Here is a 23,387-nt window from a genome sequence, read left to right as displayed (position 1 = left end):
CACCTAATCATGAAGGGATTCACATCTAGATCAGGGGAGGTCATCGTGCCTCTTTACTCATCCCTCATCAGGCCCATAATTGAGTACAATGCCCCTTTTGGGATGTACCTTACCAGACACCTGCAGCAACTGGAAAGACCCCAAAAGTACCTCACCAAGAGGATCAAAGGGCTCAAACAGATGCCATATGCTGCCCGGTTAAAGAAACTCCAACTCTACTCAGTGGCATACCGCCTGTTTAGAGGCGATCTGTGCCTGACGTATAAAGCCATGTCCAACCCGAATTAATGGACATGCTGCACCTCAGAAAATCCAAATCCCATCGAGCTACGCGCTCGAGAGACTTGAACGTCAGCACTGAAATAAATAGGACATGCTGGAGGGACAGATTCATAACCCAGAGGCTCCCTTCACTCTGGAATAAAATCCCAGTCCAGGTTAGGCAGAGTCCCTCATTGACTCTCTTCAAGAGGAATCTTGATGAGTGGATGGGAGATCATAGGTTTACCCCGGGTATCACTTCTGTGTCACTGTTAGACAGAGGCACAGTATACTAACCTCGAAAAAGGGCATAGCAAAATAAATTTAAAATGGGTGGCGAAAGCCAAACACATTCTGGCTAGGCTTATAAATGCCCTAGAGCAGATAGCCTAGTATGAACCTATGAACCTAAATCTAGAAACTAAAGGAGGTGATAAAGGCAGACAAGTAGAGATAGATGATAAGTGGGCCTTAACAGAAGAATAAACCAACCCAGCACTGAGCAGTTCACACAGATAAGAGAGTACTAAAAGTACATCCACAATAAAGTGGATCCAGGTTACAAGAAAGACAACAAACACAAAACCTCTTCCATTTGGATAAGAAGGATTTTCTAGTAGTGAGCTTCCTGGCCTCCCGCAGTACCCTAAGCAGGTCCAAAGAAAAAAAAAGTGTCTTAAGTGGAATCAAAATCCTATCCCCCACAGTATCAGCTGAAGAGTGGACAGATGGGGATGGATGAGAGATCCCTTGTCCTGTGTGAGTAGGTCCACTCTGTGAGGTAACTTGTGATGATTGACCTTGGCTAAATGCAGAAGAAGAGGGAACTAATGATGTCTCAGCCAAAGGGAGTCACAAACATGAAACAGGAGGTCATCCAAGTAGGGAAAAACATGGATCCCCCTGAGCCTGCAAAATCAATCACAGGAGTGAGGCATTTGGTGAATACCCTTGGGGCAGTAGAAAGGCCAAAGGGCAAAGCAGAGAACTGAAAATGCCAGGAAGCAGCAGAGAAACATATGAACCTCATGAAAAGGAGATGAATAGGGATATGAAGGTAAGCATCCTTGAGGTCCAGAGGCACTAGAAAGGCCTGAGGAAGCAGCAGAGAGAACAAAGTCTGAAGGGTGAACATTCAAAAAGATGGGACCTTCAGAAAGGTGTTTAGGTGAGAGAGGTTTAGAATAGGTCTCCAAGTGCCCTCTTTCCTGGGCACCAAAAGCATTCTGGAGTAAAACCCCTTCCCCCTTTAGGAAGCTGGAACTTTCTGAACAGTTCCCTGAGTCAAAAGATCCTGAAGCACCCCTGGAAAGAAGAGCAACTGCTCCAGAGGGGGCTGAGGAATGCCCATAAAAGGGGGGAAGAGATTTCCAGACCATGAAATACCCTAGCCAGATAATGGACAGAACCAATGAATCCTGAGTAATCTTTAACCAACAGGAAGGGATACGGAAAGCCGAAGTGAAAGAGGAATGTGGCTATGAAGAACAGGATAGTCAGACAGCACCTGGTTTGTCAGGAAAAGGAGACTTCTGATACACAGAAGTCTGGGTAGCTTTAGCAGGCGAGGCCCACTTCCTACCTTTTTAACCCTTGGGGGGAAGGAGAGACTGCCTATGAACAAAGACTGGCTTATCAGGGTAATTTCTCTGAAATTTAAGCATAAGAGAAACAAAGACATGTTTAAGATCCTGCAAGATCTTGTCTTTATCATGAAGAGACTTAAACAAATCAGCAGCAGCTTCAACAAACAAGTGTTTGTTGTCTAGAGGAGTATCCATCAACTTAGCCTTAATATTAAGAGGCAAAGGTTGAAGTTAAAGCCAGGAATATCTCATCATCATAGAATCAAAGTCAGTCTGCTACATCTCAACTACACTTAAAAGAATGGCAAGCCACCTGAGAAGAAGTCCCTAGCAGTGAATGTGCAGAAGTCATCCCTTCAGAGTCAGGAAGATCTGAAATTTCCTGACAAGCCTGAGAAAGAAGAGCCAAAATATATCTGATAATTGATAGCCCTAAAAGCCAAGGCAGCAGAGGTATAAACTTTCTTATCTAGCATTTCCACAGTTCTGCTGTCTTTATCAGAGGGAAGTAACTTAGTAGAAGGCAGTAACTTGGATGGCTTGTCAGATGCCAGAGACACCACAGAGGTGTCTGCAGAAGGACACCTATAGGGAAATTTGCAATCCTCGGGCACCCTATAAAACCTATCAGGTTTCTTGGGGCAGGAGACTAGGAATCTGTGGTCTTAGATGCAGTAGAAAAAGGATCCAACAATGCAGCCAAAACAGCAGAAACAGCAGAAGGTCTAGGAGAGTCAATTTGCTAAAGCTCACAGTACCTTTTCTGAACCTCAGAAACCTGAGCACAACCCCATTTAAAGAACTCCATCATTCTAGAGATTGTATCCCCAAAATAAATATCCTTGAAATGATAACTTCATCTGAATCCACCTTCTCATCAAAGGAATCCTGTTCCTTGGGTTTTTTAAGAGGAGTAGAGGACTGGGGGAGGGGGCAGGAAGAAAAACTCTGTGGGGAGCTTTCAAAGCCATAAGGACATTAAACAACCCCTGAGTGAAATTCTATCATTCACTCTGATGGTCCTTAGGAGCCAGAGAAACATGCTTTGTTTTTTGTTTCTTTTTCAAAGTTGCATCCACCTTATAAAATTTAGAAGGCTCAGTCCCCGGATGGCATATAATAATTGTTGTTGGAACTTCCTCTCTAACCAGAATCTGAGGAACACCTCTAGGCTCTTTGGAAATAATCAGCCGCAGTTCCCCTGAATGTTCAAAGCGGACGTCTGTATGGCCTCCAGGGATGTGCAAGAGGTTGGATCCATGCCGGCCTCTGAACCAGTCGCGGTAGAGGAATCCATCAACGAGGCCAGGTGATCCTCTGGGCTTTCAGAAGCCTCAGGAGAGATATCCGGCAGAGGCAGCACAGCATAGAAACAGATCTAGACTTCTTGGCTTTTTTCTGCATGGACAGTTGACCCTTGGAACAGAAGTTCTTTTCTTGGTGTTTTTCATTAAAAGCTTAAGACATTGGTTCTCCAAATACAAGGCCAGAGAAGAAAGCCGACTAGGAAGAGTCTTTGGAAATAAAGCCTGACAAACAGAACAGGATATATAGTTGTGGGAAGTGCTGAGACAAAATAAGCGCTACTCGTGATGATATTTATGGGAAATCTGTCTCCCATACTGTCATTTACCCTTTCTGGGTGACATGAACTCCACAGGCAACACACAAAAGAAAAAAGATAAAAGCAAAAACCCCAGTGGGGCACTTATCTGAAAAGGCTTGGTGAACCAGCAAATGAAGCAAGTGTTCAGACTGATGATCAAAAGATGGCATTCGGACTGGTGTCAAAGAAGTTCTGAGGATGGTACATCCAGACATCACAACAAATTACCCAAGATTATAACTTGGAATTCCTAGAGATCCAAATCACCCTTAACAAATCCAACAATTACTTCATTGCTAGATGCAGATCTCAGTTAATGTCCCCAAAGATCATAGGAAATACCACTGAAAAGCTAAATATCAAACCAAATATCTTTTTGCTAGGGGGCTTCAATTCCCCAAGCACTGACCGGCACACCAAGTTGAACTGGTGCTCAACAACTTACCCCCTGCCTAAACTTCAACATGCAACTCCTCATCCTTGGTTAAATCTGGCTACAAAATCAATACTCTTCTCTGTCAGGCCTAGCAGAACCAAACCATCACCAAATTAGACTGTCTTTATTCTACAGCTTGAATAAGACATATACAAAATTTCCAACAATACCACAGAAATAGACCCATGTTAAGAGGACTGCCACATTCACCCGCAATTTTTGCTGGCACCTAAACAGCTGTACAGAAATGTCGGTACACACATCTTTCTTAAATATAAGGATAACAAAAGAAGGAAAATAATGAAAATTGGTAATAAATCCTAATCTCCTATTTTGAGACCACACTGAAACATTCCGGCAAGGAACTTAAAAACACTATCAGAAAATGTAAATCAGAGTATGAACTTAAGGTTGCTTCAGATACCAAAGGAAACTACAAATATTTATTAAGCTTTGTCATGAAATTCAGGTATAATGTCCAGCAATGTAGTGAGCTGATCCATAATAATATTATACATTCCTATCCCAAGGATATAGCCAATATGTAGCAGACAAATTTAGTGTTAACTTTAACCCACTTATGCACATAGTTGCCCCCAGTATCTCTGAAAATTTTGTTTTCCCTGAAATTATTTTGGAACAAGCCTTAGAATCCCTGTCAATGGCTAAAGGGAATACTTTTATGAGCCCAGATAACATACCAGGCTGCAATCTCATCAATGCCAGGTATGTACTACCTGAGCCTGTACTTAAACTGTTCAAGCTCAGCCTATCAGTAGGATTTGTGATTGGTGCCTAAAGAACAGCAGCTGTGACTGCTCTACACAAGGGTAGCCTCTAAGCAGACTTAGGTAATTACAGGCCAATCAGCCTCACCAGCTTTATATGTAAAGCCATCAGACGTATTACTGCAGAATTCATTTATGCAGATATAGGCAACATAACTGATCTAGACACCACTCAGTTTGATTTTGTGAAGGGAAGGTCCTGTCTCCAGAACCTAATAAACTTCTTTGAAAATGTTACAGTGGGTGTGGACAATGGACACTCCATGCATGATGCTTATTTTGACATGGTCAAGGCTTTTGACACTATCCCCCATGCCAATATTACTGAAACAACAGGCAAACAATATAAATTCTCATGTTGTTCACTGCATTGCAAATTAGCTTTCCAACAAATCTCAAGTTGTGAAACGTACTGGTACCCACTCTAAATATAGAACTGTAACTAGAGGGGTACCACAAGAATCAGTGCTAGGCCGTCTCCTGTTTGAAACTTACTTTACCAACATCCAAGTCAATATGACTGAAATGTGCTTGACCACGTTTGCTGATGACTGCCAGCTGTTAACTGCTATCTGTTCATCTTCTGATACTAAACTGCTCCAATAAGGGCTAAAATATGTACATGCCTAGTGTGCTAATAATGGCCTCAAGCTAAACGTGATAAAAGTGCAGCATCTTAGTAGCATTCAGCACAAATGCTGCTTACACATCATGTTACATGTGGTACTCTTCTTTAAACACCTTTATTAAGTTAGCACTTAAGACATAGGTAAACATACATTAATAGAAAAGAAAAAAAAACATACCAATGTTTTTCATGCATTATACATGTTTTCTTTCTTTATAACTGTCACTCATTCCAACACTACATAAGTTGCTGAAATCCTGCCTTCCCTTAAATTTCACTCCTCCTCCTCCTGAACTTTATTCTGCATCTATTATTTCCACAAATTCCATTTATTTCTATGTAATTTGCTCGTTCCCTTTTCTAAAGATCCCACTTCTAGTTATTTTATATTTTCAACAATATCCAACACTTTAATTATAGTTGGTTTAGATTACAATTTCCATTTCCTAGTAACTGCATTTCGGCAGCAAATATAATTAAACTTAATAAGGCCTTATTATGTCATGGCAATTCAGTTTCAGTGTCCCAGCTCAAAAGAATAATTTCTTAGCTACAGCCATTTTCACCCCTAATATTCCTAACAGATTACTCTGTAGGGAAGTCTTAAAATCTGCCAGCTCACTACAAGCCCCAAAAATATGTTCCTAGTTACATCTCTCTTTCCCATCACACCTCGAACACTTGCTATCTACCTAAGGAAAATTTTTCTGAAGTCTGCCTGGGGTATAAAAATACTTATGTAAATACTTCCAAGCAGAAATCCTAAACCTTCTGGACTTTGATGCATGCTTGGGGGCCATGTTTCTCTTCCAAGTGTTTTTAACCTCCTCTGATTGACTCCTGCAGTTATCATGTAATATTTTATATGCTTTACTAATTATCTTTTTTCAACAGTGAGTTCTGTTCTAAACTCAACTAAAAGCTTAACAGGAGCTAGTCTTTCACTTAGGACTTCCATATCTCTTTCTTGTATATGCTGATATCAGTCAGTGGTTGGGAATGCAATTTCTAACCTGCAGTCCAAACTTCTGCCTGGCCTGGCCTCATCCCAGTCTATTATTTTTCCCTTTCTAGTTATTTGCTCCCAATACCTCGGTTCCTTTGTTAGTTTTCTCCAGCAAATTCCAGCCCCCTCTTGCCTAGAGTCTGTACCCCATGTGCAGTCATCCCTACTGGCAAAAATCTCCTTTCACCATTCCCATGTTTACTTAGTCCTTAGAATATTTCTGCAGCTTTATGAATATAATATTCTGTATTGTTTTTTTTTTTTTCTTCTTTTTATTCTCCTTAAGGATTCACATCCAAAATTCTACTTTTCATCTTATTTCTTCAGCCCTGCCCCCCCCCGCATCTTTATCATCCCTTTCCCTGTTGATTTATAACTTTCTGCTTGTGTTAAAATATACACCTTAATTGCGTTTGTGCTCTAAAACAGTCATATAAATCACGTAATCCTAAACCAAAGTGGGTACCCTTCTTCAGACAAATATGGTCATTAGAGACCTGGGTAATTTTGTGGACAACTTTTTCTATCTCTCTTTCGATTATCATGTTTCCACCACAGTCAAGAAATCTTTCTGTTTGGCCTGGTTAATTTCCAAGAGAATACCTTCAAGATTCAAGCTCACCATACAACTATTGCACTCCTTATCAGAGAATCACTGAATACAGTGCCCCCTACGGTATGAACAAGCTAACATCACTCAACTAGAAAAGCTCCAGAGATTTCTAGCCAAGAAAATGAAAGGCCTTAAAGCGTTCATCTATCCCAAAAGATAAGCATAACATTTCTTATACTAACACACTTCTAGCTGCTCTGAGGTGATTTATGTCTCATTTTTCAAGTTACAAAAGACCCAGTCCTATTTGCCCTCCTATTTCTTTGCAAAACCAGTGGCTCTATAAACACCCATACTAAGGACCTAAATCTACATCCATATACAAACAAGACTCACTGGAGGTACAGGTTTCTAATTCAACATATTCCCAGCTTAGGGAATAAGATACCACATCAGGTTAAACAAAGTACCACCTTTACTGCCTTTAAGGCTAGTCTTGACTGGATAGGTAGACACAAATTTACCCATGGGTAGTCACGTATGGCCCCGCTTAATTTGGAAGGTGAGCATTAATAAGCATATCTCTCAACTGTCCAGATTTTAAAAGAATTTCCAGATTTTTGCCTCCTATTTTTGGACTGTTCCTCATAAAATTTGTGGTTCTCTGGTAAATTATTGAGGACTGAAGTCACTGAATAATGACAGACATCTGAATTTCAGATTTCATTTCCTTCAGGAAGCGCATGCTAAAATAAAAACTGTTATTCCAGCAACTTTCTCAGTTTATAAGAACAACATTTAAAATCTGTCCCTGATTTTGGGCATCTGTTCCTCAATTATTTCTGTTTTTTTTTCCAGATTTCATGCGCTAAGAGGTTGAGAGATCGTAAGTGTTTGAAAATGGTACCAAGAACTTTTAAGCATGCCTACTTAAAGGTCTGTATGGCTAGGCATCTTATGTTCTTCATGGTCACTTGTCTGGCAATGTTCCTATGTAATAACATTTTTGAAAATAACGACAGACAAAATACAGCAGAATCAAGCCTGTCAAGAAAGGCTACCACAGAAAAATCTGATAGGTGTGCAGGCTGAAAAAAAAACAGTATGCACCAAGCTCACTACAGATTTGAAGGATGAAGCCGGGCTTAGTCTTCCACAAAAATAAAAAAAAAAAATGAACCTTATGTTTCTCAGTATTCTGTTAGTTGAGAGTGGTATAAGGTAAAAAGCCCTGACTATGACACAAATGATGGAACATTTTTAATAAGAGAAGTTCCTCAGAAGCTGTCTGGGGAGAAAACAGACAAAATGTCATTTTGCTAGCTTAGCTAGTTGGGGAAAAGAGCATTTTTTTTTAAGTTCTGGGCTCGGAGTCCCCTGTGGAGACCATGGGCAGTAGTCTTGCATAAGTTGTTCATTGGCATATTGCACACTGGGTGGTAAGCAGAACATGGATACAGCATAAAAAAAAAAAAATTCATAGCTGTTAGGATGACACCATATTGGATCTATCACCTTAATCTCTTTTTTGCTACCTGATACGTGTAAAAGGATTTCCCCACTTGCTAGATCCCAATCAGTCACATGTAAGCTAGGCAGGTCCTAAGGTTCTCAGAGAAGATGTGACTTGGCTAATAACAGAGCTGAGGTGTTACAAAAAATAAAAAATACATAAAATCACTGCTGCAAGAGTAAGTATTTAGTATATCATTGTTACCACATGATTTATACTGATATAACTAACAATAAAATAAATTTTGAAACCCTATTTTATATATGCCATACTGAAGTTAAACTTTCTGCACCACTCCAGCTTTTGCCAGGCGCTATATATATCATATATTCAGTACTGATAAGTAAATAATATGTTTGACAATTGTGAAAATGTTACAGCTGAAACAACATATTAATGGCTCTTGTTAAAAGAGTGATAATAAATAGCTTTAACATTTGCAATGAACCTAGTCAGCCAAATTCACGCACGTGTGGCAGATGAATTAAGCACCTGATAAAACCATATCCTCTATTCTCTTCAGTTCTTGGTGAGGAGATCTGTACTGTGAATGGGGTAGGCTAAAGCACTTGTTGTTCGTACTTGGAAAGGAATATCTTAAGCCATACACAGCCTGTGAAATTCTAGAAGCAAGTTGACTGTAAAAACAGCTATTATGTGAGTGCTGTTACTGCAAATGAATACCTCTGAAAACCTCTTTCAGCGATCATTGAGGCTAGCATTTTCCTCATTATTTTGTGATCCTGAGTTAGTGTATATAAGTTGGGGGGTGGGGAGTCTCTTCCCACTTGGGAGCTCAGGGGAGCTTGCTCACTGTAAAGTAAAATTATTGCTGAAAGTGATTTTCAGCTATATGCAGTGGAAGCAACATCACTCTCAAAGATTACCATTGTAGGATCAACATGAATCCCACATTTCAGCTACAAAATGTAAACATGAATTTCCACAAGTTTTTGCCTGGCATAAATGACATGGAGATCCAGCAATTCAGTGCATGCTGTCGAAATCCCACAGGCTCTATCAAACCTAACGATATAATTCTGTACTCCCATAAAGTATTAGTTCAAAGTTCTTTTTTTCTTACCTGCTTAGTTCTGGGAAGTTCCCGAGCAGCATGTGTAGAAAATCCTGGAATGAGAAGAAAGCACACCCGCAATTAACCAGTCAGTCAATAAATAATTTTAGGTTTATTGCACAAAGCACTTAAACAGGCACTGATTATTCTGCCATGAGGAAGCAATTAACAAGTTCAGTAAACTGCAATTATACCACTTAAGTGCTTTAACAACACAGCTTTGTTTCTATTGCATGTTTGATTTATGCACTAACTCAATGCCAGAAGGTACTACATTCTGTTTCCTTCGTCTAACAATATTTTGTGTTAAGTTCTGTAATTAAAAACTCATATCATGCACACTTCATAAAACAGAGGAAATCTAAAATGTCACAGAGCTGTACCACAACATGCTTCTCAAATAATCCTTCTTTGAAAAGATATGCGAGTCCCAGCAATTTATTTTTCAGAATACATGCAGCTTTTATGAGGTAGCGTTGTTTTTTCACATTAGTAAATGTTTTGATCCTTGTACTTTAAGTAGCTCTGATCTACGATTAACTTTGCAAGGACCCTATTTTATATTTGCAAATTTATTTTCTAAAAATAGCTTTGTTCCCGGCAACTTACAAGTTCAACAAAATGAAATAAAAACACTAAGTCATTAAAGTCAGAATGAAATTGAGGTTGATAAGTAAATAATTACAAAGCAATTTTTGATAAAAAAAAAACTCTGGACACCTCAAGCATTCACAGCTTCCATAATACAGCCAAGATTAAGTAAGTACACTAAGCAAGTAAAAACAACTATCCAAGAAAGCTCCACAAGGAAATAAAAACTGTTCTATGTATTAACATAGTCGAAGATCTTTGAAAATGATTCTGGAGGTAGCCCAACCAATGAAATCTTCTCATCTGACAAGAAATGGCCTAACTCAATAATATTAAGGGCTAAGTGCTGGTAGGCTCTAGGAACATTGGAACATACCAGACATGTGATCACTGGAATCATAAGATTCCTACCCCTATATACATTTAAGCAGACAAAATTTCTTGCCACCCTTTCCAAGCACTTAATAGTGTTCATAGGATCATAAGAGATTACTAGGCTATCAACCTAGTGGTCATTTTAAGCCTAGTTATTTCATCCTAATGTAATATGTACCATAGAAATGCTAGTCAATACCCCAGATTGTATTTAGTGATGACTGCCCATATCCAGGAGTGTTGTGGGTGCTACCCCCAGTAAGAATTTATGGTACCTCATCCACTTGTCCAGGATCCTCCTGAACAGTGTCATAGAGGTGCTCTGTTTCACATGAATTGGTAGCCTGTTCCCAAGATGCTGCAGTTGCTGGGAGATAAATCTGTCACTCCAGTATGTCCTATTTAAGTCGCAGATCATATTTAGGTCCCTGTAACGGGTAGTCCTAGTCCCGTTTAATTTACGGATATGCAGCAAGCTCATTAGGTTTGGGTCTTGGATTGCTCTGTAGGTTAGGCATAAGTCTCCCCTAAGATGACTATATGATATGGAGTATAGTAATAGGGACTTTAGTCAGTCTGTGTAAGGCACATGCTGGAGCCTCTTGATCTTCTTTGTTAGAAACCTCTGAGGTCTCTTCATTTCCATGTCAAGCAGGGCCTTACAAGATAACCCTGGAGTACATTTGTGTTGACCCATTCAGTCATCAAGAGTACCGTTAAAGGTCGCCAATGTAGTACTTTGTTTGACCTGTAATGGTAACTTACTTCATAGGCTAGGAACACCTTGAGTTAGGAACCTCTCTCTCCAGTGAGCCTTGTTTATTTGTTGCTGTAGACTTAAGTCCTTAGTGTGAGTATTTGTAGAGCCACTAGTTTTGTGAAGAAATAGGAGATCCAATAGAAGTGGGTCTTTCATGGCTTTAAGAGACACAGACCATCTCACAGCAACCTGCAGGTATCAAATATAAGGGGAGTCATGCTGCTCTTTTGGGGTAGTTGAAAGGTTTAAGTCCTTCAGTTTTCGTGGTTAGAAATCTTTGTGGCCTTTCTAGTTGAGTAATATGCTTGGATCTGCACATACCAAAGGAGGCACTGTATTCAATGATGGATAAGGGAAAATTATAGTGGCAGGATGACTTCTTTAGACCTTGAAGATGTTCTCTTGGAAAATGACTGGGATGGTTAGTAGGATTTCATGACTGTGATAGAAACATGATGATCAAATGAAAGACAGTTATCCATACAAGTACCTAGGTTTCTTATGACAGTACATAACTGAAAAGGAGAATCATTTGTAACATATGAGGTGGGAGCAACCTTGCCGCCAAGTGCTACTATGCTACAATATTAATTTACTTTGAGAATATTTTCATTACACCAGGTATGAGCATACTCTAGCCCTTGCTGGAGATGCTTTGTATCAGTGAATGAACAGATAGTGCCCAGTTTGCAGTCATCAGCAAACTTGGTCAACCACACTTCTGACATACTGGCTTGGATATCTGCAAAATAAATGTCAAACAGGAGAGGGCCCAGAATTGATCTCTGTTACAACCCACTAGTTACAAATTTACATTCAGAGAGGGAACCAGCAACTCTCACAATCTCAGTTCTGTTGGATAGCCAATTTGCAATTCAGTGGAAAATGCAGAGGCTTACATTAAACTTATAGAATTTTTCAGAATTCTGCAGTTTTCCATTGCTGCTTCTATGCTTAAGTCACTACCAGACAGTCTTCAGCAGAATTTGCACTTGTTCTATTACTTACAGGTTCACAGGTCCATAGGTACTAATCTGTGAGATTCTTAAGAAGCCTAACCTTACATTCCCATAGTAGATTTTAGCCCTTACATTTTGTGTACAATAACCCACAGATGGGCAGATCAAGGATAAGTTGGGATATTTATACATTGTCCCTATCTGTGAGAAACAAACAAGTGGAAATAGAGAATGCCACCTCTAGGATTCACTTGGCTTTCCTAGGGAATACTCCAAGTCACTGGTACAGATAGACATTTTTTGTTGACACTGGCAGTGTTGCCATCTATTGTGAAATTGTTAGCACTGAGACTACCATTGCCCATCCAGCAACTATCATTGGCTTATCCCATGGCCCATCAGGCTGATATCACCCCAGCCACAGTACTCAGTATCACTTTCCTAGCAGGACATATTTTCAAATACTGGCCCCAACATCAAAAGCTTTGGCAAAGCTGATGCCCCTGATATGCTCCCTAACATCAACCATGGCCACGCTTGTCCCATTTGCTCATCTTTAGACTTCAACAGTCCACTTCACTTCTAGGCTATCTGAAGTCATCGCACTAAGTTATGCCTCAGCTGGTAACTCATTTTCAATGTCAAAGTCACTATTTTCCTTTAAAGTTGTTTTCTGCAGGGTTAAACCCTCTCATCTGCACTCCTGCTACTTACACTTACTAATTCTAAAATCATCACATCTTTGAGAAAAGGGAATATTCCAAGACACAGTGACATTCCTCTTAGTATGTGGAATTGTCCAAGCTGAAGCCCTCTTCAAAAAGACCACAGAACGACTATTATAAAACTAGACATTTGCAGTCCTACCTAAGGGTTCCCACCACTGACCTAAATGACTAGAAGGGGGTGGATTTCCATGCATTACTCCTAAGGATCCCCAAGTTTGAAAAGTTTCTCTATCTAATTCAAGAAAAAAGGATGTCCAATGACCCTTTTCCATTTCCCCCAAGAAAATTACAGGAGACATGTCACTACAGCCATGCAATCTCTTAGATGGTCCCAATCCTGCTGGATATTCTGAAGGACATAATCAGGGCAGTTTGAAATAACCCTGAAACAGTGGAAAGAGTAACAAAATTTTCCTCCCCTCCAGAGACGAATCAGTGTGGTTAGAGACCCCCCCAATCCCAGAACTAACTATGGATGTCATTGGCCTCTTGTAGACTCCCATGCCTCACAGCCAGTTGTTTATCTGCTAGACAAAGATTAGGATGATGGACAGACTACAGGAGCATGCCTTTATTTCCTCAGCCTTATCACTGATGATGCTTAGCTATCTTGCTAATATGGCTTATTACAGGGGGAATTAAAATCGCTGTGGTGGTGGTGCTGCGGTAGCGTTGTCGCCTCACAGTTAGACGTTGCCCGTTCGATTCTCAGTTAGAGCATCTTCTGTGTGGCGACGGGCGTTCCTTCGTTGAAGGTTGTGCATTAGGCCTGGCAAGTCAGCACGTAAAACTCTACTGCCAATCATTAGCGGACCGGAGTTCCACTGTGGCAACCCATAACAGGGAAAAGACGAAAGATACAAAACAGGGGGAATTAAAAAAAAAACAAATAAGCTACATTAACAATGACATGTCAACAGAAATGAGATGAAGGATGATAAAGCCCTTCCTGACATGTACTCCACCCTTATGAACCATATTATCTGCACTATTTGTATCACGGCTTAGCGTTCAGCCAAAGCTGTGGCCATTGGTGATGTGATATACCAGTTGGAAGACACTGGAACCACCACAATGCTTAAAATCAAACAGTTCTTATTTAATTGAGTAAAAAACAAGCGCTTTCACGCACAATAATCGTGCGCTTCATCAGGTTACAAAATTTAAAACTTAAAACATTCCTTATATACAAAAAGTCAAAATATTAACAAGCAATCAATCAAGCAATTTAGATCAAATCATTGAGTCAGCTTATTAGCTAGATAGGAAATACTGCCCATAAAAGGTAGAGCAGGAAACCATCAAGATGTTAACCAACAGTCAATCAAGCAATTAAGTCAAATCATTAAGACAGCTTATTAACTAGATAGGAAATACTGCCCATAAAAGGTAGAACAGGAAACCATACTGATATATCCATTTTCATTCAAAGTTATGTATAAGGAAACTTTAAAGGTTATATTTAAAGTCTATTAACAAGATCTATTTTCCTAAATGTAACTACTTATCATAACCATTGTAAACTAATAACATTAAAGTAAGATAAGTGCTACATATGTCAACAATGAATCTTCTACTAGATATGCATAGGGAAATCTAACAACTATTAGTAAAGCAGATAGGCAAATAGAAGGAAAAAAGGAAAAACAGGTGAAAGACAGAAAAGAAAAGAAAAGAATAATAAAATAATATGTGAAAAAAGAAAAGGAGGTAAAAGAAAAAATAATATAATAATGCCAGGACAGGCAAAAGAAAGAAAAAGAGAAAACAACAAAAGGGGGGGGGGAACAGTGAAGGGGAAAGGTAGAGGTGTGATTTAAAGGGAAAGGGGATGGGGGGGAAGGGGAAGGGAAGTAAAGGATAAGGGAAAAGGAATGGAAAAGAAACGGAAAGAAAGGTGTGCAGGGGAAAAAACAAGTGAAAAAGGGGTGTGAAAGAATGAGCAGAAAGATAGATAAAAAAGAGAGAAACCAATAAGTTATAGCAATGCAGGCCTAATATTAATGGCTGAATTTAGCCCTGGTGCCTTATGAGCTCTAAGTTTAAGGATCCATTTCAGCTCACTTAATTCAAGGGCTCCTGGGGAATCTCCCTCTCTTCTATTCAAATGCTGTATCTGTAATACCCTAAATCTGAATCCATGGTTTGGATATAATTGGCAGTGTTTAGCCAAGGCATTATTAATATTAGCTTTTCTTATATCATAGATATGATTATAGACTCGATCTTTGAGTCTACGTGTGGTCATTCCCACGTAATATGCCTCGCAACTATCACAATCAGCTAGATATACAACATTTGCTGTATCACATGTTGCATATAAGTTGGATTCAAATAATAAACCTAGTTCAGCATGTTCAAACTTCCGCTCAGTTGAAATAAATTTACAGGTAGAGCATTTCCTACAAGGGAAGGTTCCCTGCTTAAACCTTGCTCTGATGTCTACTGGTTCAATCTTAGTATTCTCTCTACATAATAATCTCTTTAAATTAAAACAGTTATTGTATCTAAAATTAGGTCTCTCCCCTACAATTTTCAACAGTTCACCATCCATGGTGAGTAACTTCCAGTTACTAAGGATAATGTCCCTAATATATTTAATGTCATTCGTATATTTGATATCAAAATAAACTTGACTTTTAATTTTAGGTCTAGTAATAAGTCCTGCATATCTACTTATAGCCCCACTTTTTTGAGGCCTTTCCCCATTCAGGTTAGTTTCATGCCTAAAACTAAATACCAACTCAGGGGGATAACCCCTATCCAAAAAGCATCTAACCTGAAAGTCCAAGAGGCATTCTTTAACACCATCGATATCACAAAGTCTCTCTATTCTTGTAAATTGATTTCTAACAACGTTGGGGAAGATATATCTAGGATGCATACTCCCGTAATGGAGTATGCCATTCCTCCAACATGGTTTCCTAAATAAGGAGGTGGTAATCTCACATAGTGCATTTTTATAAATAGTAATGTCAAGATAGTTTACTTCCATAAAGGAGTGCTCGTAGGTAAAGCTCAGAAAAGATGTGGTTGAGTTCATATAATCTATAAATTCATTCAATAATTCGATACCTCCATTCCAAAAAAGGAGGATATCGTCAACAAAACGTCTGTATAAAATGACGTTAGCTCTAAATTTTACGTCATTAAAAATAAACGTCTTTTCCCATATGTAGACCGCCAGATTGGCATAGGCATTGGCACAGGGGGTGCCCATGGCCACCCCCCATGTTTGCCTAAACATCCTATCTTGAAACAAGAAGACGTTATTATTCAGGATAAGATCTAAAAGACTACAAATAGTCAGTTGTCTCATTGTCTAGTCCACTCATTTCAACCAAGCAATCCCTAACTGCATCTATCCCAAATTCATTGGGAATACTGGTGAATAGATTTTTTATGTCCAGAACAACCATCAGGGTGTCAGACCTCAAATTATCCAATAAAGCCGTGCTCTTCAGATCATCTAGTAAATCAAATGAATTCTTTAATATGGTAGGAATGGAACCTATCAGGGGGCCCAGTTTGGACTGTACATAGTGGGATGCATGTTCAGTGACCCACAGCCTCCCAGATACAATAGGTCGTAAAGGTGGTGGAAAGGTCCCTTTATGTAATTTGGGAAGGCCTTTAATAAGGGGAATTAAAGGAGCTTCTATCATCAGATAGTCATATAAGGTTTTGTCAATACATCTCGTCATTAAAAGATCGTAAAATGTATCATGGACATTTCTTATTATAGAGTTTACCTTAAGCTAAAGCCCTTCCTGACATGTACTCCACCCTTATGAACCATATTATCTGCACTATTTGTATCACGGCTTAGCGTTCAGCCAAAGCTGTGGCCATTGGTGATGTGATATACCAGCATGCCTAGCTCAGATTTACAGATTTTGTGGAAATATTGATGTGGTCCTTATGGACTTTTCATTTACAAGTTCCCCATCACCCTCCCCCCCTCTTTCAGTGAGAAAATCATCAGACACCTTAGGAATACTGACAAATGATGGCAAAACTTTCAAGTCTGAGGGAGTAAAATACCATCATCTTCAAAGTGCATTTGCTAGAATGCAGAGAAGCCAGTGGGAGATGCAGTTCAGATGTGATCTACAGTAACCTTGCCAAGGAAGAAAAGGAAGGAATAAACAGAGAGTCCCTTCCATAACGTTAAAAATTTTGCATGAGCAGGGGTAATGGCCATAAATCAGGAGGTGGCAGTTAGTTTACAAATGGACGGCAGTAATCCTGAAGCCTTCACAGACTGTTCCCCTCTGGAGGCAGTCAGGAAAGGATTGTCTCTTCATGTACAGAAGTGGTTCAAAATCATGAGGGAGGGGTTGGTAAGATACACAATAACCACAGTATAAATTCCCGTTATCTAGTTACCTCACAGGGAGAAGACCCTGTCAGATGACCCAGACCATCAGGAGATTCAGTAAGGACAAAGGTAGTCACCATCCTACAAAAATAGAGCCACCCAAGAGGTTCCACTTAACTACAGAGGTGAAGGTACTACTAAATGTCCTTTCTGGTGTCAAGAAATACGCAGGATTTCAGTTTCATTCCAGATCTAGGAGGCTTAATCAGATTTGTTTAAAAGAAAAGATTCCAAATGGCCATGGTCGAAATAATCCCAACAAGTCTATCAAGAAGAGACTAGATGTGCTCTTTCGACCCCCCCCCCCCCAAGATGTCTGCCTTGACATCAAGATAGACCAGGACTTGGGAAGGTTCTTGTACCTCCACATAGTAGACAAAGACAATCAATATCAGTTCATTGTTTACCCTTCAGTCTCACCACAGTCCCCAGAATGTTCACCTACTGCATGGCAGTTGAAGCAGCTCACCAGTAGCCACCAGGGACCAAAGTTTTCCCATACCAAGATGACTGGATCCTAGTGGCACACTGAAAGAATTGCTGACACAGAGGAAAGAGTCTCTGAAAAGACTGTTCCATCTGGTAGTCATTACCACAAACTTGCAAAGGCACAGTAACCATCTACCCATCAAGCTACCTTCTAGGGTGCACAGTAGATACCACCCACTGCAAATCCTTTTTGAGTCAAGACAAAATCCGGATCCAACAGGGATCAGTTCAGCAAATTATGAAGGACCAAGTGGGAACTGCTGATTGCATTTGCAAGCTGCAAGGCTATATGGCAGCTGTCATTTCCATAACATCACATACTTCTTTGCACATGATACCTCTACAATGCTCCTTAAAATTATCTTATCAAACTGGCATATGCAAAACCTTCAGTGATGACTCCAATCTCCCAAAATGTACACTGGTCAACTTTTCCTAAGGTCCTAATTATGTCCACCCTAGGATGCAGGATACTTTCAGGGCAAGATCCCACAAGCTTCCTGGTCCCCACAGGAGTCCCAAAGGTAAGTGATTGTTCTAGAGCTCAGAGCTGTTGTTATGGTGCTCAAATAATTTCAAACTAACCTTTTCCATGAATCACAGACAACATATCTCCACTGTGGCACATTAACAAACAAGGAATACCTCATCCTTTCTCCTCTGCAGAGATGTGTTAAACATTGGGACTAAGCCTTGGAATACAACTTGTACATACTTTCATTCTAGAAGTCCAACTCAGCAAAACCCTAATCTTTCCATTTGTGTGGCATACAATAATAAGCAAACTTTTCTGAAGAGGGTGCCAGCCACTGACAGAATGTTTCATGTCTCCAGTGAATTCAAAATGGTCGAAGAATTTTTTCCCCAGCAAAGATACCCAGACATAGATGCCCTGGAAGAGACTTGTCCAAAAGGTCTGCTTCATATCTACCCCTTGTTTTTAATCCTCAGCATGATATAAAAAAACAAACTGCATAAGACCAGGATAACTCTAGTAACTCCATAGTGGCCAATACATAACTCTTTTTCCATGAAGAGTCTTTCATTCTGGAGTGTATACTCTGATTATAAAATTCAGGGGCCTAATATCTTAACTACCCAGAAAAATTTTAGTACATGCTTATAGCCCCATGCCAAACATCAAGTCTACCCCAATCAGACAAAAGCTCTTTCATTCCCATGCTGGGCATCCCTAGCGCTGGGGTGAGAAATTGAAGTGTAGGCTGTCAACTAGACATCTATCGGAGTGGTTTATGTTATAACTGTTATCCCAACAATGTCAGCATATAGCATAAGCCCTAACCCCTCCTCATGGATGTATGACCTACATCACTGTGAGGGCTACTATGTCTTATCCCACATGAGTGCATGCTCCTGTGCACCTCCAGGGAAGGTCACTACATACATGGCTTGATGGCCGAATGCCTCTCCCATGGTTGTCTCTTGAATCACTACCCCTCTTCCACTGGATTATGGCACAGCGTGGTCCCAATCCACCCCTTTCCACACCAGTTCTAACAAATGCCTGAGGTGTTAACCGAACCTGGGTTGTACTTGGACAGATTTCCTTCTATGCCACCACAACTGGCTATGTCTGGAAGAATTTATTTAGGCATTAATGCCCTCAACTTGTTGGTAGACATTCTCCAACTTTAAAAATAGCCAATTATCCTTATTTCTCATATAAAGTTATACAGATCTTGTTAGGGTCCAGAAACTCTCTAAAACACAAGTTTACAAAAGCAACTAGAAGAACTTTGCTTGCTATGCCACTTAAAAAAATGCAGTGAACCTCAGAAAACTCCTATACATTATAAACTTAGATATTTATCAGAAGTATTTGACCTGGGCCTTAGTTGTATGTTCTTAAAGGTTCACTTAGCAGCAATCTCAAACTTTCACCAGGGCAGAAACTTTCTTTCCCTAGCCATCTGTACAACAGGCCAAGCCTTTTTGAGGGAACGTTCTACTTACGGTCACCAATCAGAGACCTCATACCTCTGTCTCCTTGGGGCTTCTACTTTGTTTAAGATAAATTGCCTAGGGTGCTGTCCATATTTGCTTCTTCCATCAAGCTTAAGTTTCTCTGCTGGAAAAAAAGAAGTTAGATACTTACCATAACGTTCCATCTGTGTTGTCCATTTTCATTCTTCCTCAACCAATATGACTCGGACCCGACTCAGCTGTTCCACTAGCTCACAGCCACCAAAAATCTCTTGAACTCCCTTCCTAGCCATAATGCTCTGAGCACAACTTCCCTCAGATCCTTCCACAGCTTGAGAAAGACAGCAAATGTAAAATTATGACACTACAAGCCATTGCTATAATTGGAGTTCAACATAAGGGACTGGAGGTGTCCCTGTAACACTCACTCCACCAGAAGGCTTCAGAAAAAGACAGAGGGCTGGATGTGGGGGGAGGCTGAGGAAGAATGAAAATGAGCAACATAGATGGAACGTTATGGTGAGTACATAACTTCTTTATCTGATGTTGTCACTTTTCATTCATTCCTCAACCAATGAGACTGAGTCCTCAGCTACCTAAGTCCTTGGGTGGACTCTAAAGAAGGATATTCCTGAGTACAATTGAGCTGAAGGCTGCTCTTCCCCTCAAGACCATGTCCAATTTGTAATGAGTGATAAAGGTATGGGGATTGGACCAAGCAGCAGCTGTACAGATAACATCCATGGATGCTCTGGAATGGAATACTGTGGAAGTAGCCATTGACCTGGTTGAATGAACCTTCAATGCTTTTGGTAAGGGAAGATTCAATCTATAGTAAATGAAAGAAATGCAATCTGTCAGCCACTTAGATAAAGTTATTTTAGTAACTGGTTTCCCCAACTTATTAAATGCAAAAGAAACAAAAAGTTGATCCAATTTTCTAATCCCTTCTATTCTGTGGAAGTGGAAACGCAATTGTCTAGGAACATCCAGTAAATGTAACAAGTATTCTTCCTTATTTGTGAAGCTGGGTAAAAATACAGGCAGGTGAATGGCCTGGTTAATGTTGGATTCTGACACCACTTTAGCAGGAAAGAGGCACTGGTATGCAAAGAGACCATATTCTTGTGAAAAATCAAGTACGGAGGTTTGAAAGACAATGCCTGTAACTACAAAATTCCCCTGGCAGACGTAACAGCCTCTACAAAGATGGTCTTCCATGTCAAAAACTACAAATCACATGTAGCTGCTGGTTCAAAGGGAGGCTGTGTTAAGACTTGCAGTACCAAGTTCAAATCCTTATGATGGAATGGGGTCTTTATAAGGGGGCCTGAGAAGCAATGTGCCCTTCAAAAAGGCTTTACGCAGCTTAGAAAAAGCTAAAGATGAATTCTGAAACCCCACATGAAAATTAGACATGACAGTGAGTTGAACTTTGACAGAAGCACCCCCACTGAACAATTTTGCCAAAAATTCAAGAATAGAATAAATCGGAGCTGAAAAGGGCTCTACTTGATTTTGCTCAGCCCAATAAGAAAACTTCCTCACGGAGGATTTGTGTGATGACACGAGAATAGAACAGACAGAGGAGGAAAGCATGGGCTGCCTGGCTACTAACAGAATTGGAGAAACCATGCAGTCAGTTTGAGATTTTAAAGGCCAGGGAGAACCAGGACTGTTGGAAGATTCAGTAAGTCTGGAATTGGATCCAGAATGCAAGGGGACGCAGGAGGTGAGGCCACAGGAAGCAGAATCAAATTTGTTGAGGCCGATAAGGGGCAACGAAGATGACTCTGCTCTTCAACCTGACTGCTTTCTGAAGGAATTTGAGGATCAATAGAGTCAGGGAATAAGCGTACAGCAGACTGGGGGCCAATCATGGAGCACAGTGTGCCTCGGTGACTCCCCCCATGGGGGGATCAGGGCAAAAATGCTGATGCACTTGTTGTTCAGGGGAGATATGAAGAGATCGCAGCAAGGCTGGCTCCACTGCAGGAAGATCATGTCCGACACTGTTGTGAAAGGACCACTCGTGAGGAAGTAGAATGGACCTGCTCAATTTGTATGCTATTACGTTGGACTTCCCCGGAATGTGTATTGCAGTCAGAAAGAGGTTGGAGGTGATCGTCCAATGCCACATTCTAAGGGGTAGGACTTGGTTCGACCTTGTTTGTTGATGTACCAAACCACTGAAATGTTGTCTGTTTGAACCACAATCATTCAGACAGGAAAAGAGTCTTGGAATGCCTGCAACCCAACAGCACCATCTTCACCTCCAGAACACTGATATGCAAGTAGGCCTCTTCGGGAGACCAAGTAACTTTATTTATTTATTTGCTTTTTGTTTACAGGGAAAGTCCACTGGGCCTAGGTGAGCCCATTTTCAGCAGAGGCCTGGGGAGAAAAACTACACGGCATAAACAATTACAGTTGAGATTTACAGTTCAATGATACAATGCTCAAGTCTACTGAAGAAAAATTAGACAGTAAAGCTTACAGAGAAAAATTCTACAGAGAAGACTCCACTGATGACACACTACACAGTAAAGCTTACAGAGATAAATTCCACACAGAAGAAAAAAAATCAATGCGCAATCAACAAAAAATGAAAAATATCTTCAAATGTACATTGAACAGTTCACAGCTGTATATAGAGTAAATCAGACATTGCTGACCTTAACTGTTAACAACAGTAATACAAGTATCTGCTGTCCTTTCAGAGTTATTAACTTACCATTAATAGAGCTATTATTTTACCAATAATACAGATGAGTAGAGAGATCAGGGGTTACACTTGAGTCTAGGGGGGCTTGGTACAATTACACATCCAGCTAGAAGAGAGGTGGGTATGACAGGAAGCCTTGAAATGAGATGCTGTGATGGGAAGAGGTAAAGCATTCCAAGTTTTGGCTACTGAGAATGAGTAGAGAAGTTGACCATGTGGGAGATTGGGTTTGTGAATTTGTAATAGTTGCTGATCTGTTGATCTGAGTGGCCTGTTGGGAAGGTAGTAGCTAAAGCTTGAGCTCAGAGCTGGACAGTCTTGGGGTTTGAAGAGGATTTTGTGAGCAATAGTTAGTTGTAGATAGGAAAGGTAGTTAGGAAGCTCTAGCCATTTGAGAGATTTGAGGGCAACGCAGTGGTGAGTGGAATATTTGGAGTTGGTAGCAAATTTGGCGATTTTATTGTAGCAAATTTCAAGTTTGTTTTTAGTAGAGGTATGGATGTTAGTGAGCAAGGGGTGCCTTAAAGGACAGAGGGTATCGGGTATGTTGTGGCAAGGGTGTGTCTAATGGAATAGGCTTAGGAAACGGTTGTGTCTATACAGGGTACCAAGCTTAGAATGTGTTTTGGGGATGTTGTGTTGTATGTGGAAATCGAATTTCATCTGCTCATCTATAGTGACTCCAAAAAGCTTTGTGTAGCTAATGACCTCTATTAAGGATTTATTGAATGAGAAGATGGTGAAGTCTGGCTTGTTTAGGGGGGTTGTTTTTTAGGGGAGAAAAGTATGACTTTGTTTTTTTTCAGGATTCAGGCCGAGATGGTTATTGTGCATCCAGGATTCAGTGACAGAGAAGGCATTTTGATTTAGTGCAAGTAAGTTGGATGAAGAGTTGGCAGAACAGGTGACAGTGGAGTCATCTGAATATTGAATGACTGACCCTTGCAGTAGTGATGATTGGAATTTGTTTATGAATATGCTAA

At 40.2% G+C, this 23,387-nt stretch overlaps 1 protein-coding gene across 5 annotated transcripts in view; it reads right to left on the bottom strand.

Annotated features, from left to right (window-relative positions):
* Positions 1 to 23,387, bottom strand: part of LOC122791373 (aminopeptidase O (putative)) — a 2,634,672-nt gene that overhangs the window by 1,177,247 nt on the left and 1,434,038 nt on the right. For all 5 annotated transcript variants that reach the window (XM_044059091.1, XM_044059088.1, XM_044059087.1 and 2 more), the window contains one exon: positions 9,462 to 9,505. In XM_044059091.1, coding sequence (XP_043915026.1) covers positions 9,462 to 9,505 — 44 coding nt within the window. The remainder of the gene's footprint in view (positions 1 to 9,461; positions 9,506 to 23,387) is intronic.

The sequence above is a fragment of the Protopterus annectens genome, chromosome 17.part0 (assembly GCF_019279795.1).
Source record: "Protopterus annectens isolate FY-2018-M chromosome 17.part0, PAN1.0, whole genome shotgun sequence".
Taxonomy (NCBI): domain Eukaryota; kingdom Metazoa; phylum Chordata; order Ceratodontiformes; family Protopteridae; genus Protopterus; species Protopterus annectens.
Note: the sequence above shows the minus strand (reverse complement) of the source record. Positions and strands in the feature narration are given on the sequence as shown.